We start from the raw sequence: 13,320 nt of genomic DNA on the forward strand, positions 1-13,320 counted from the left end.
TGTTCAGTCTCTTTTTAATTACTTATTGATTTTATCCTACTCCATGTTCACTTTGTTTCCAACATACCACTATTTCTAGTTTCATTATCATTGCTGTTATTTCCTAGGTCTTTATTTGTATACCCAGTATTGGTGCAGCATGCATTGCATCAACATATTTGTGATGGAAGGGATGTTGCCACATAAGAGACTGATTTCTGATCTCTGTTCCACTAAAAATATTTGCATGTATTTCCTTTCTGTCACTGATTTCTAGGTACTTTTAAATTTTAGCTGCTTGGGCTTAGAAGAAACCAGGAGCATAGAGTGGTCTGGAAATTTAAAGCTCCATATTATGGGCAGGGGTCAAATATAAGAAAGATTGAAGTGATAGAATAAACCAGAAAGAACACAGTTGTACCAATTAGGTATGCCTTAATTTTTCATGACATAAATAGCTTGCATGACTAATGGAATGTATTCCCTAGACTCATAGACTCCACAGGCTTCTGAATCAGAAGGAACTTTAAGAGTTTATATAGAAAGCACCTTATCTTCCCACAGAAGCTTTTTGCATTATGAAGATCTGTGGGTCTAGCAATTCTCTATACTCTGGGGATGGCATGGTTTGGTTTTAACACCCTAATGAGCAATAGTTTACTTTTGCATTTCCCATCCTGTATTACTCTTACAAGCTAAAGATGACTTGATTTCAAATGCAGACATCTTTGTAATGAGATTATAGATTGAACTGAAATGAAAGGAATAGAGGTGGTTTTGCTTAATGAGTCGCGGAGACTATTTTTTATAATTATCATTAGCACCAACTTAATTTCAGTAGTAGTGAGAATCACTGTGTTTACTGATAGCTAATGCTGATGGAATATTTTTGCCTATGTGAACAGTTGCAGGTCAGAAGAGAGTTGATAATTACTGAATTTAAGAAGTTGGGGAGGCCAGGCGCGGTGGCTCACGCCTATAATCCTAGCACTCTGGGAGGCCGAGGCGGGTGGATCGCTCGAGGTCAGGAGTTTGAGACCAGCCTGAGCGAGACCCCGTCTCTACTAAAAATAGAAATAAAAAAATTATCTGGACAACTAAAAATATATATACAAAAAATTAGCCGGGCATGGTGGCGCATGCCTGTAATCCCAGCTACTCGGGAGGCTGAGGCAGTAGGATTACTTAAGCCCAGGAGTTTGAGGTTGCTGTGAGCTAGGCTGACGCCACGGCACTCACTCTAACCCGGCAAGAGAGCAAGATTCTGTCTCAAAAAAAAAAAAAAAAAAAGAAGTCGTGGAGTTTAGGCCTCATCAAAATTAAAAACTTTTGCTCTGTGAAAGTCCATATGAAGAGGACGAAAAGACATACTATAGTTTGGGAGAAAATATTTTCAAGCTGCATATCTGAAAAAGGACTAGTATTTAGAATATATAAAGAACTCAACAGTTTAAAAACAACAACAAACAGTCCTCTTAGAAAATGGTCAAAAGACATAAGCAGACATTTCACCGAAGAGGACATAAAAATGGCAACAGAACACATGAAAAAGTGTTTAGTATCATTAGTCATTAGGAAATACAAATTGAAACCACAATGAGATATCACTACATACTTATCAGAATAGCTAAAATAAAAAATAGTGACACTGCCAAATACTGGCTAGGAGGCAGAGAAACTAGACAACTTGTACATTGCTGGTGGGAATGTAAAATGGTACAGCCACTCTAGAAAACAGTTTGATGGTTTCTTATCAAACTAAACATGTAACTACCGTATGACCTAGAAATTGTGCTATTGGAAATATATTCCAGAAAAATGAAAACTTACATTCACACAAATATCTGTACACAAATGTTCATGGCAGCTTTATTGGTAATAGTCAAAAACTGGAAACAGTCAGGTGCAATGGCTCATGCCTATAATCCTAGCACTTTGGGAGGCTGAGGCGGGAGGATCGCTTAGGCCAAGAGTTCAAGACCAAACTGGGAAACATAACAAGACCCTGTCTCTACAAAAAAAAATGAAAAAAGGTAGCCAGGCATGATGGTGCACACCTGTAGTCCCAGCTACTCAGGAGGCTGAGGCAGAAGGATCATTTGAGCCCAGGAGTTCAAGACTACAGTGAGTTATAATCATGCCACTGCACTCCAGCCTAGGGCAACAGAGCAGGATCCTGTCTGAACACAAAAAACACGAGAAAAAAATCTGGAAACAACTTAGAGGTTCTTCACCAAGTGAATGGCTAAACAAACTATGGTACATCTGTACCATGGAGGAATACTAATGAGCAATAAAAAGAAACAAACTATTGATACACAGAACTTGGATGAATCTCCAGGGAATCATGCTGAATAAAAAAAAGCCAATCAGAAAAGGTTATAACAAAATAATTCTATTTATACAAAATTTTAGAAATGAAAAAATTTTAGAAATGGAGGGCAGATAAGTGGTTGAGAGGGTAGGGACAAGGCTATGGGTGGGGAGGCCAGGTAAAGGGTTGGGAAGGAAGTGGGTGTGTCTATAAAAGGGCAACACAAGGATCCTTATGGTAATGTGGTAATGGAACTAAGTCAGTGTCTTGACTGTGGTGGTAGCCACATGAACCTATGCAGGTGATAAAATTGTATAGAACTTAATACACACACATACATACACCCACACACAGGAGTAGAAACGAAACTTGGCAAAGCTGCATAATGTCTTTTCCACCAAAGTGGTAAGGAGGTCCTGGGAGATCAACAGTGAAATGGTTTTCGTGAACAATATAGATATTGGAAATAGAAAGAATGGAAAATCTCAGGTTATATAATAGATTGAAAATGGTCAGGAAGTGGCAGCAAATTTTAAAATTTTTCAAGTTAATTTAAATTATATAAGCAATAAAGACATTTTCCTCGTAAAAAGTTAAAAGAGTACATATAAGGAATGAGTTTAATATGTATCTTCCCAGATAATTCCTTATGCATTTACATAAGTGTGCATGTGGTTTAGAAAAAATTATTTTCTTTAACATAATTGTATCAGTCTGTATCTACCATTTTTGAAATTTGCCATTTTTATTCAATATGCCTTAGTGCTTTTTTCATATTAATGCTATATATAGGTCTATTTGTTATTTTAACTGTTGGATAGTGTTAACAAAGCATGGCTATGCATAGTACCGTAGTGCACTATCCACATTGATGGATACTTTGATTGTGGTCAATTTTTTACTAATACAAATGATGCTACAGTGTGAAATCCTTCATACAGTACCTATATGCAGGTATGTCTGAGGTAAATACCAAGAACTGGAAATACTGGTTAATAGGATAGGTATAGATGTAGGGTGTAGAGAATAAGTATTACAGTTTGTCCATTACTCTTTGCCTCCCCTTCTTCCAGTACTAGAATCTGTTCCAGTGGCCTTGCTATGCTGGGTAGGGGTAAATATTAATGGTGACTACATTAGGGAAAGGAAAAATGAGTGATCTAAGATTTATACTTTTATAAGTGTCATTTATTTTATTCTTAGAGTTTGTAATGTTTTAATCAATGCAGTCATTTGAAGTAAAACTTCCCATTTTAGGATCTCCTCCTGTTCCTGATAATGACATTGGAAAGCTACATGCCCGCTCACCAATGGAGTTGTGGAAAAAAGTGTATGAAAAGCTCTTTCCACCAAAGGTATATATCTCTAATTCTTTTAAAGCAAGAATTTTTAGCACCACTCAACAATTACGGGAAATGTTCCAAAGGGCCTATTATGATAACTTTGTTTTTATCTCTCATGCTCAAAAATCAATTAAACATTTGCTAAAAATCTATTGTAAATAAGGTACTGTGGGGGTTAAATGAGTAAGACAGGATTCCTGCTTCACTTTCAAACAGAGCTCTCTGGCTGCTTAGTGAAGGGAGAAACATATGAAAGGGGAAGGAAGCAAGAGTACCTGGTAGAATTTGAAATGGCCCTCAGTGGTGGTTATAAAAGCTTGAAAGATGGTAGAGAGCTCTTAGTCCCAGGCTGAGGAATGGGAGCTTGATTTGTTAGGTAGATGGTAGCCATTGAAGGTTTTGGGTCATGGGCAGGAAATGATTTGGAGAATTGTAATTTCAGAGTATCAACACACTAAAAGATATCAAGGACCCCGCACGAGATCCTCAGTATGCTGAAAGCGAAGTTGATGAGATGAGAATTCAGAAGGATCAGGTATTATCTTAAACATTTACTTATCTTATCCAAGTTTTATCACAAAATCTGAAATGCCTTGGGAATTCCTTGCATTTTTCTCAATGTATTTACTTAGTGTTTTCTTTTTTACTTTTAAAATTATTTTAAAAGTACATCTGCACTATAAAAAAAAATAAAATTCTAATATGCATAAAGAGGAAATTTAAAAATCACCTGTCATTCCACCACCCAGAGATGACTTAATGTTCACATATCCTCTTTCGATTTTCCAGTTTACTATATGTTAAGTGTTGCAACTAAGAAATACTGATTTATGGAAATGCTCCCTATAATATTAGAGACAGAAATGATTTCAGGAGTTTTGCCAGGCTTTACCCTGAAGGAATATGTGAACGTGTTAGTTCACATATCAAAAGCTGCATCGCCTCAGGAGGGCGTCTCAATGGTCAGTAGCAGCTGCATTCCAAGGTGACGCTGCAGATTCAAGCCTGTGGTTCTCGCCTGCTTTGAATGACAAAGCAGGTTGGCATGGAGCCACCAGACAGTGAGCTGATCAAAAAGACGTGCCGCCCAAGACAGACACCTATGGCTAAAAGCAATTAGCCCAAGAGACAGCTCTTGCTTGACTTCCGACTACCTGTCTCAATACACAATAACTAGATAAAATATGGAGCCCCTATGTCTCTGTTTAACTTTTCTGCTAAAGTGATAGTTTTATCTGAGAACTTAAAAGTTTGTCTTAGAAAGATTTTGTAACCATTTGTTCACATAGATAGAGTTAATTAAGGGATCTATAGAAGCCTTTTGGGAGACTTTGAACCTAAAACGAACTACCTGTTATTATGTAAATCTATTACCCCTGGCAACCGATCACTGTACCTGTAAATACTGATGTGAAACTTCAGTCTTGGCTTCAAAATTCACTGAGATATTTTGGGGTCCCCCGGGCACCCTCGCTTTTTCTATGTTCATAAATCTGTTCTTTATAAACTATATTTTTGCCTCTGTGTATTGTTTTATTTCTATTTTCTATTATTTTTTCATCCTTTGCAACGACCCCTGCCTGAGTGACCCGATTCTTTGCTGGGAGCGTAACTAACTCCCCGCAGTTAAGCATAGGTGGTGATCTCTTACCTCACTGCTGAGGAGCCACTTAGTCCTAAAATTCTTTGGTTTATGGGGTTATCTGAAAAGTTTTGTTTTTGATTAGGACATTAAAAAACCTATATTTTTCTTGTACCAGAAAAATTATCTTGTCCAGCTAAGAGTCACTTCAGTCTGAAAGCACACAGACATTCCGACAGAACCCAGGATCTCTCAGGAAAATGCTTAAAAGCGGAAACTACCATTCTATATCTGCCTAGATAGTCCCGTGTGAATATACAAGTCTGACGTAAGAATGCAAGAGCTGGTAAATTCAGCATGACCCAAATACTTGGATTTTTCTAAAAAAGAAAAACCATAGATTTTCTTCAGTTTGATAAAATAAGACATTGTACAGAACCTGTCCTTATATGAGTAACCTGATATTACTGACAACCTCTTAGGCAAGATTCATAGAGCAGTGTAACCTGGGCAGGCACATTGTAACCCTCCGGCACAAGGGTAACCTGAAGACAGCTATTCATTGAGAGCAGTGACTGGGGTATTTTTCTCAGCACTAGCCCTTCACCTTCAGGGGCCCTCAAATAAGTAAACAAAATATTTTATTTAAACATAGTCCAGAAAACTTTTCAAAAATACGCCATGAATATTTAGAGGGTTTTGTTTGTAGCTATAAGCAAAGAGAGAGGCGTGTTGTAGAAACAGTAAAATGACCTCATGTAACCTTTATTATGTATGCAGCTTGGCTGTAGAGATTAGTTGGAAGTCATCCCTGGATTATTATTTATCTAGCAGTCAACGATTAACTGCCATTGTAGATAACTGTATCTGTTTATATTGCATAGTAATCACTTTATTAAGTTCACATACACAGGTATTATTAAAGGACTAGAGTATTTCTGAGCATCTTGAGTTTTCACATTCAAATCTTTTTCCCCTAACTGACTTAAAACCGTAGGAATTTTGTGTGAAAATGGAAGGTAACCCCAAGGTATCCATATCATTCTTCACTAAACTTTTGTACCTCACTGCTACCAGTTCACCAGTTGCTACAACTTCTTGGCTGAGAGATTTTTTTAACTTACCTGGAAAGTTATAATATCCTAATTTTGCCTCTAAACCAGTTTCATTTGTGTTGTTTTAGTAGATGAATTTCACTGGTTTCAGGTTGCACACATAGTACCTTAACATAATTTTTATGCTTTTGCTTTAAAGATACCCTAATGATTACCAGCGTTGCTCAGTTACTTAATTGATATCTGAATCCAAACTTTGACATTCTACTATCCAAAATTTTAAATTTGAATATTACTTCATGCTTTCTCAAAGTAGTTTTGGAACCTTAAGCTTTTTTCCAGTTGAGTGCTGATATATACAGAGTCTAACTTAAGTATGAGAGAATTCTCTATAGATTAATTTTGGAAGATTCCTATTGAATTCTCTCTCAACATTTTAAAATACATTTTCATTTTTATACAGACAAAATAGTCACTGCCAGTTTTATTGATGCAGCCTATAGAAGAATTCATCTGCATTAGAGGAAAATCTAGCCAGTTGTCTGCAGGACTTTCTTCACATTTGTCTTTTTGATCTCTTAGTATGATTATTGCTACATAACACTTTTTAGTGAAAATAGCATTATAATCTTTAGATTTGATCTGATTTAATATTTGGAACAAAAATAATATTCATTTAGAAGAAAAGAATGATTTAGCTACTTCTAAATTTTAAGGGTCTCCTTCAGGGTTTTCCATAACTTTATGAGAATTTGTCCTTGCTCAAAAGCAAGCTGTAGGCCAGGCGCAGTGGCTCACGCCTGTAATCCTAGCACTCGGGGAGGCCAAGGCGGGAGGACTGCTCAAGCTCAGGAGTTCGAGACCAGCCTGAGCAAGAGTGAGACCCCATCTCTACTAAAAATAGAAAGAAATTAGCCAAACAACTAAAATTAGAAAAAATTAGCCGGGCATGGTGTCGCCTGCCTGTAGTCCCAGATACCCGGGAGGCTGAGGCAGGAGGACCGCTTGAGCCCAGGAGTTTGAGGTTGCTGTGAGCTAGGCTGATGCCATGGCACTCTAGCCCAGGCAAGAGAGTGAAACTCTGTCTCAAAAAACAAAAACAACAAGTTGTAAATGTTTTAAAAAGTCTAGACTGCATGCTATATGCCTGCATACGTTTAACCCAAAGAGTTACTTCTGATTCTTATACTTCTTGGGAGGAGAGAGGACATCTTGTTTCATTAAAATACAATACAGTTACGTATGGCTGGCCCTGAGCCTGCAGGAGACCAGATGTGAGCCTCTTTTCTACTCCCTCCCCATTCCCAAGTCCCATTATTAGTGACCTAAATAATTATCAGAAATAGAAAAGAGCTTCGGGGCCTTTAAGCCTTGTCAGTGAAATCAGAGCAGTCCCTTTTAGGATGGAGAGGCAAACTCATGAGTTCCATTCCACTCCTCCAACACTCCAGGCTTCAAAAAAGCCCCAGTCTCATTGACTCTTTAGGCAAGAAAGATGTCCCAGAAGAGCTGCTTTTGAGCCACACTTATATTAAATAATCCTGCCTATGTGTGGGATACACCTCACCACAATTTTCCATAATATCTTATTGTAAGTTTTTGTAGTAAAATGGCTGCCAGAATCCCTTTTGCTCTCAGTCCCCATAGATGCATGGAGATTCTCATCATCTGTGAAACCAGTCCTCACAGGTCAGCAGATTGGTAGGAAGACCCTTTTCACAGCAGACTAAGGGTCTTTCCTAATTAGCTCTTTTTTTTTCTCTAATTATCCAAAGTTCTGTCTTTTGCCAAACTTCCCATTGGCACAAAAAAATATTTCAGCAGTATTTTCTACTTTTTTTTTTTTAAAAGCTCTCTAGTTTTAAAACATTGCTGATTGTAAGAGCATAATGTGAGTATAGAAAGCACTTGCTGAGCCCTTCTATCTCTTTTCTATATTTTTGTTAAAGAAAGCCAAAAAAAAAAAAAAGGAAAAGATTTCAGTAAACAATTATTTTTAAGATTTTCTTGGCCAACCACAGATAGCTATTTTGAATTTCTGATTTTAAAAATCAACTTTTTTATAATCCCTAGGCCTATAATTTAATTAAACACATAGACTCACATGTTTAGAGAAAAATGTTCTTATCTTTTATTGAAGACGCTGTTTTAAGCATTATAAGACTGGCCCATTAATATTTGAAAACTTTAGAGGTTTTTAGGAGTCAGGGTGGAAACCTTGGTTTTGTCTTCACTCTTACAATGGTTCAGGAAAGCAGCCACAAAGAATTATCACATAAAGAAAACCTTCTTACTTGCTAACCCTTTAAAACATTATCATATTATATGGAGTTCATGTCATAGCAATATTGAAGATCTAGTGGCCTTGGTGAGTTCTGTAGCATACCAGTTACTCCTTATTCTCCCTCTGGCATGGGCTGTGTGACCAGCCCCATTTTTCTGTCAGTTTTTCATCTGTAGAAAGGAACTACTACTGGAAAAGAATCTCAAAACAATGTCCTCACCTTTATCATTGGTAAAAATAATTCAGCGCTTCCAGTTAAAGATGAAATTTGTAATAACCTATTTGTTTATTCTTTATGAGTTAATCTTTGAAACCATAAATGATAGCAACCAGTGAACTGAATTAACTTCGTTAGAAAAATAAACCAAGCTGTATAGACTACTTTAGGGTTATTACTATAAAAATTCTTCCAAAGTCTGTATAGTTTTGAAACTTATAACATTTAAATTTCAATAACTTTGAATATAGGTATGAAAGAGACAATCTGTAATTTTTCTGAAAATGAGAATGGATTTTCTTTTCATAGCAACCGTGAACTTCAATTATGTTAGGCAAAGGGTAGTGATTGTCTTATCTTGCAGTTTTGTTTTTTTGTTTTTTTTTTGCCTCTTCAAAATAATAACCTGTGTATGGTTAAACTGAATAACATGTAGGAGGCCAGTAGACAATCCCTTTAGATAATCTCTTACATGTCAATTGTCTCATGAAGGATTTCCACTGCCACTAAAATTTATTTTATGAATTTTAAAGTTAACATATACTCACTGTGAAAAAAATTCAAAAGATATAGAAGTATATAAAATAGAAAATGGAAGTATCCTGCCCTATCCCTACCTATGTGCTTTTTTCATGTGGCACATATAACCATCACTCTTTTTGCTGGCTGCCTGGGAAGCCACATGTGAGTGAACACTGATTATTTAATCAGTCCTTACCAGAAGATAGCTGAGTTGTTTCCAATTGTGTGCTGAGATACACAGTGCAATGAATATCCTTCTATTTATATCCTTGTGCACTTCTCTATTATTATAATAGAAATTCATCTCTCTGATAAATTTCTAAAAGTAGAAACACTAGATCAAAGGATGTATACATTTTAAATATTTTTCTAACTTCAAGTTTTTGACAAGAGCTTAATAGTAAACAATTAAAAATAAGATCACTGGCTGGGCACAGTGGCCCATGCCTGTAATCCCAGCACCTCAGGAGGCTGAGGCAGTAGGATTGCTTAAGGCCAGGAGTTTGAGACCTTGTCTCTAAAAAAAATTTTTTTTAATTAGTCAGGCATGGTGGCACACACCTATAGTCCTAGCTACTTGGGAAGCTGAGGCAGGAGGATCATTCAACCTTAAGAGTTCAAGGCTGCTGTGAGCTATGAATGTGCCATTGCACTCCAGCCTGGGAGACAGAGTGAGACTCCATCTCAGAGAAAAGGAAAGAGAGGAGAGAGAAGAGGAGAACAAGGTCACTTTTAAATACCTAAAGTATGACAAATGGTCTATTTTATTAGTTGAAGACAGTTTGTATCTACTATTATATATAGTATATAATTTCATCTGAAACGCTAATAAATTCATCTCTAAGTACCACTGAGACTATACAGAAACTCTGAAGACTTTCTGTTTCTAGAAAATCAATCCTAAATATAATCTTCTGAAAAATAATTGTCAAGAATCTTTTTTTGGAGACACGGTCTCACTCTGTTGCCTGGGCTAGAGTTCCGTGGCGTCAGCCTAGCTCACAGCAACCTCAAACTCCTGGGCTTAAGCAATCCTTCTGCCTCAGCTTCCCGAGTAGCTGGGACTACAGGCATGTGCCACCACACCCAGCTAATTTTGTCTATATATTTTTAGTTGTCCAGCTAATTTCTTTCTATTTTTTAGTAGAGATGGGGTCTTGCTCTTGCTCAGGCTGGTCTCAAACTCCTGACCTTGAGCTATCCTCCCACCTCGGCCTCCCAGAGTGCTAGGATTACAGGTGTGAGCCACTGCACCTGGCCAATTGTCAAGAATAAAAGATACCGGCCGGGCGCGGTGGCTCACGCCTGTAATCCTAGCTCTGGGAGGCCGAGGCGGGTGGATCGCTCGAGGTCAGGAGTTCGAGACCAGCCTGAGCAAGAGTGAGACCCCGTCTCTACTAAAAATAGAAAGAAATTATCTGGCCAACTAAAAAATATATATACAAAAAAATTAGCCGGGCATGGTGGCTCATGCCTGTAGTCCCAGCTACTCGGAAGGCTGAGGCAGTAGGATCGCTTAAGCCCAGGAGTCTGAGGTTGCTGTGAGCTAGGCTGATGCCACGGCACTCACTCTAGCCCGGGCAACAAAGTGAGACTCTGTCTCAAAAAAAAAAAAAAAAAAGAATAAAAGATACCTTATTATATCTAAAAAATGCTAAGGCAGTTTTAAGGTGCCTACTTGAATTTTTAAAGTTGATTTTTCTTAAAGTCATATGTATTTTTGTTTTAGGAACTGGAACAATACAAAAGAAGTTCTTCCAAGTCTTGGAAACAAATTGAGCTTGATTCTTGAACCTAATTCAACTATTGTGTATTTATTTCTTCTTTCCCAAATACAAGTAAGATTATTTTATTAACTATGGCAATATGTGGCAATATGTGAAGAAAGTTAAAATGTGTAATTTGTTAAAAGCTGAATTTTTCGTACTAGTGCAACTCCCTGGGTATTTTGAAATCTTTTAATGGGAAGAAAAATTGTGTAACCACATGTAATATTTTTTAAAAATAAAAGAATCTTCTACTACCTACTTCTAACATGTTTAAGTAGTGTATACTAAGTTCAACATGTAAAAACATGCTTGGCATGTTTTTAGAAATATGAAAGCAAGAGTATTTGGTAACGGTTTTAAATATAAGATTAAGCATCCATGTTGGATGCAGTCCTTTTATAAGGGGTTCTCAGCTATAGCTGGTAGGGAATTGGAATTGGGTTTACAGATATCAGGATTTTACTCTAAGAGTGAGGCAGAAGAAGCACCTCAAGTACTTATTTAAAATTCACTTTCTTGGGTCCCCACACCCAGAGATTCTGAATTAGTCTGGAATGGGGCATTTTTAATCAGCAGCCCCCTCCCCCGAGACTGACACATTTATTTTAAATGTTACTTTTTGAAGAACAGGCAAATTTCAGGAGATATTTTAACAATAAGCAGGCCACAACTTCATGAATAGGGGACAACCAGGATTCCAGGATCATTTCCAAGGTGGGGTTACCTTAAAGAAGCCTTCCCTGTCTGGCAGATTTGTGTACCTGCTAGCTAGGTTCAATTTTGAGTAAGTGTAATTGCTGTCATTTATTCTATATTCTCTCATTACCACATATAAAGTATCTTGCCTCTAATATGCCAGAAACCCAGCTTCAAATAAGCACATTTACTAACTGCAAGAAAACCAAAGCTGATGAGTATCTAAGTGGATAGCAAGCTATCTGATTATTGCAACAAAATAGGACTTCATAAATTATTTGCAGTGCAAGTGGTTCTAACACTCTTGAGAACAGAATTTTCAGCATGTTTCCAAGGAACTTCAGTCTTAAGAACAGACAGGTTACCTGCCTAAGTGCTGTAGAAAAAGAAATCCTTTTAGATTTACAGTGAACTTTATGATCTCAGAAACATCACTGACTTTGTGGGAAGAAACAGCCTATTCCACAATAGTAATAGGGATTTTTTATTATATAATTTGATTTTCTTACACATCACTGTCCATTTTTGACTTGAGACATACACTGTCACATGTTGAAAGCCACTGTGTTTTTCTAAAATGCTATCACTAACATTTAATAGCTTGAAGTCACGTGCAATGTCAATTTTCCAAATGTTTCTGAGCTAGAATGAAATTCATCTGCATATGAATAGTAGGAAATGTTTCCACTTATGTTGTACACCCATATCTTTAGTAAGTTGAGATCAGTGATTTCAAAAGAGGTTCCTGTGGGACTCTCTTTGAACTACTTTAATAGATTATCATCTCTAGAATTGTCTATAACTGATGTGACATATATAATCTGTAAGGCATTATGTAACTATTATACTATAATCATCAGTGTCAAAGACCTTTTATAAAAATTGACAATACTATTCTGGTAATTTACCAGTGTCTCCAGATCCTTAAATACTGTTCTAAGAAATAGAATTTTACTGTGGTTTCCTTAATGAAATGATCTTTCCTACTATAATGTGAGACATTTCAAATGCTATAATTTATCATTCTTTACAAGTTAGGTCACAGTAACTGAACAAGTTCATGTGCTCGCTGCCATATTCTTGTTCAAAGTTACCATGGTAATATTGAGATGGTTTCATTTCAGACTTGTACCTGAATTACTTGAAGATCAATCAGAAAGATAATCAATCATGTAGTTCAGAACCCATTTTTAATAACCTATATATATCATTTCATCCCTGAAAATGTGTAATATACATGTTTGTATTTGTTTTTATCAGTATTCTTTCTCTTTACGGTTTAAAAACACAAATTCCTGCTGTGTAACCCTGTCCTTAGTGTAAATATTGTGTCAGCATTTCTTCTCTATAGACTTTAAATAATAACTGTTCTCCAACCTTAAAGAGTTCATTTCTCAGTGCATACACTTCGTCTAGTAATGTTTACTTTTAATTTTATAAGTAAAAGCAGCTAAAAGTGAAATATAGCAAACTAATCTTTAAAAACAGAGGTTTGTCTGGTGGTGCTGTGTTCACTGTTCAGCCCATTCCTACAGTTTCTAAATTTTTTAACCCTCAGT

General features: G+C 36.7%; 1 protein-coding gene across 1 annotated transcript in view; it reads left to right on the forward strand.

The window, feature by feature from the left end:
• The window catches only part of DYNC2LI1 (dynein cytoplasmic 2 light intermediate chain 1), a 35,992-nt gene extending 24,669 nt beyond the window's left edge, over positions 1–11,323 (forward strand). Inside the window, exons 11-13 of the mRNA XM_045549497.1 lie at positions 3,551–3,648; positions 4,079–4,171; positions 11,026–11,323. Coding sequence (XP_045405453.1) covers positions 3,551–3,648; positions 4,079–4,171; positions 11,026–11,088 — 254 coding nt within the window. The 3' untranslated portion in view covers positions 11,089–11,323. The remainder of the gene's footprint in view (positions 1–3,550; positions 3,649–4,078; positions 4,172–11,025) is intronic.
• The last annotated feature ends 1,997 nt before the right edge of the window (positions 11,324–13,320 follow it).

The sequence above is a fragment of the Lemur catta genome, chromosome 4 (genome assembly GCF_020740605.2).
Source record: "Lemur catta isolate mLemCat1 chromosome 4, mLemCat1.pri, whole genome shotgun sequence".
In the NCBI taxonomy this organism is placed as follows: domain Eukaryota; kingdom Metazoa; phylum Chordata; class Mammalia; order Primates; family Lemuridae; genus Lemur; species Lemur catta.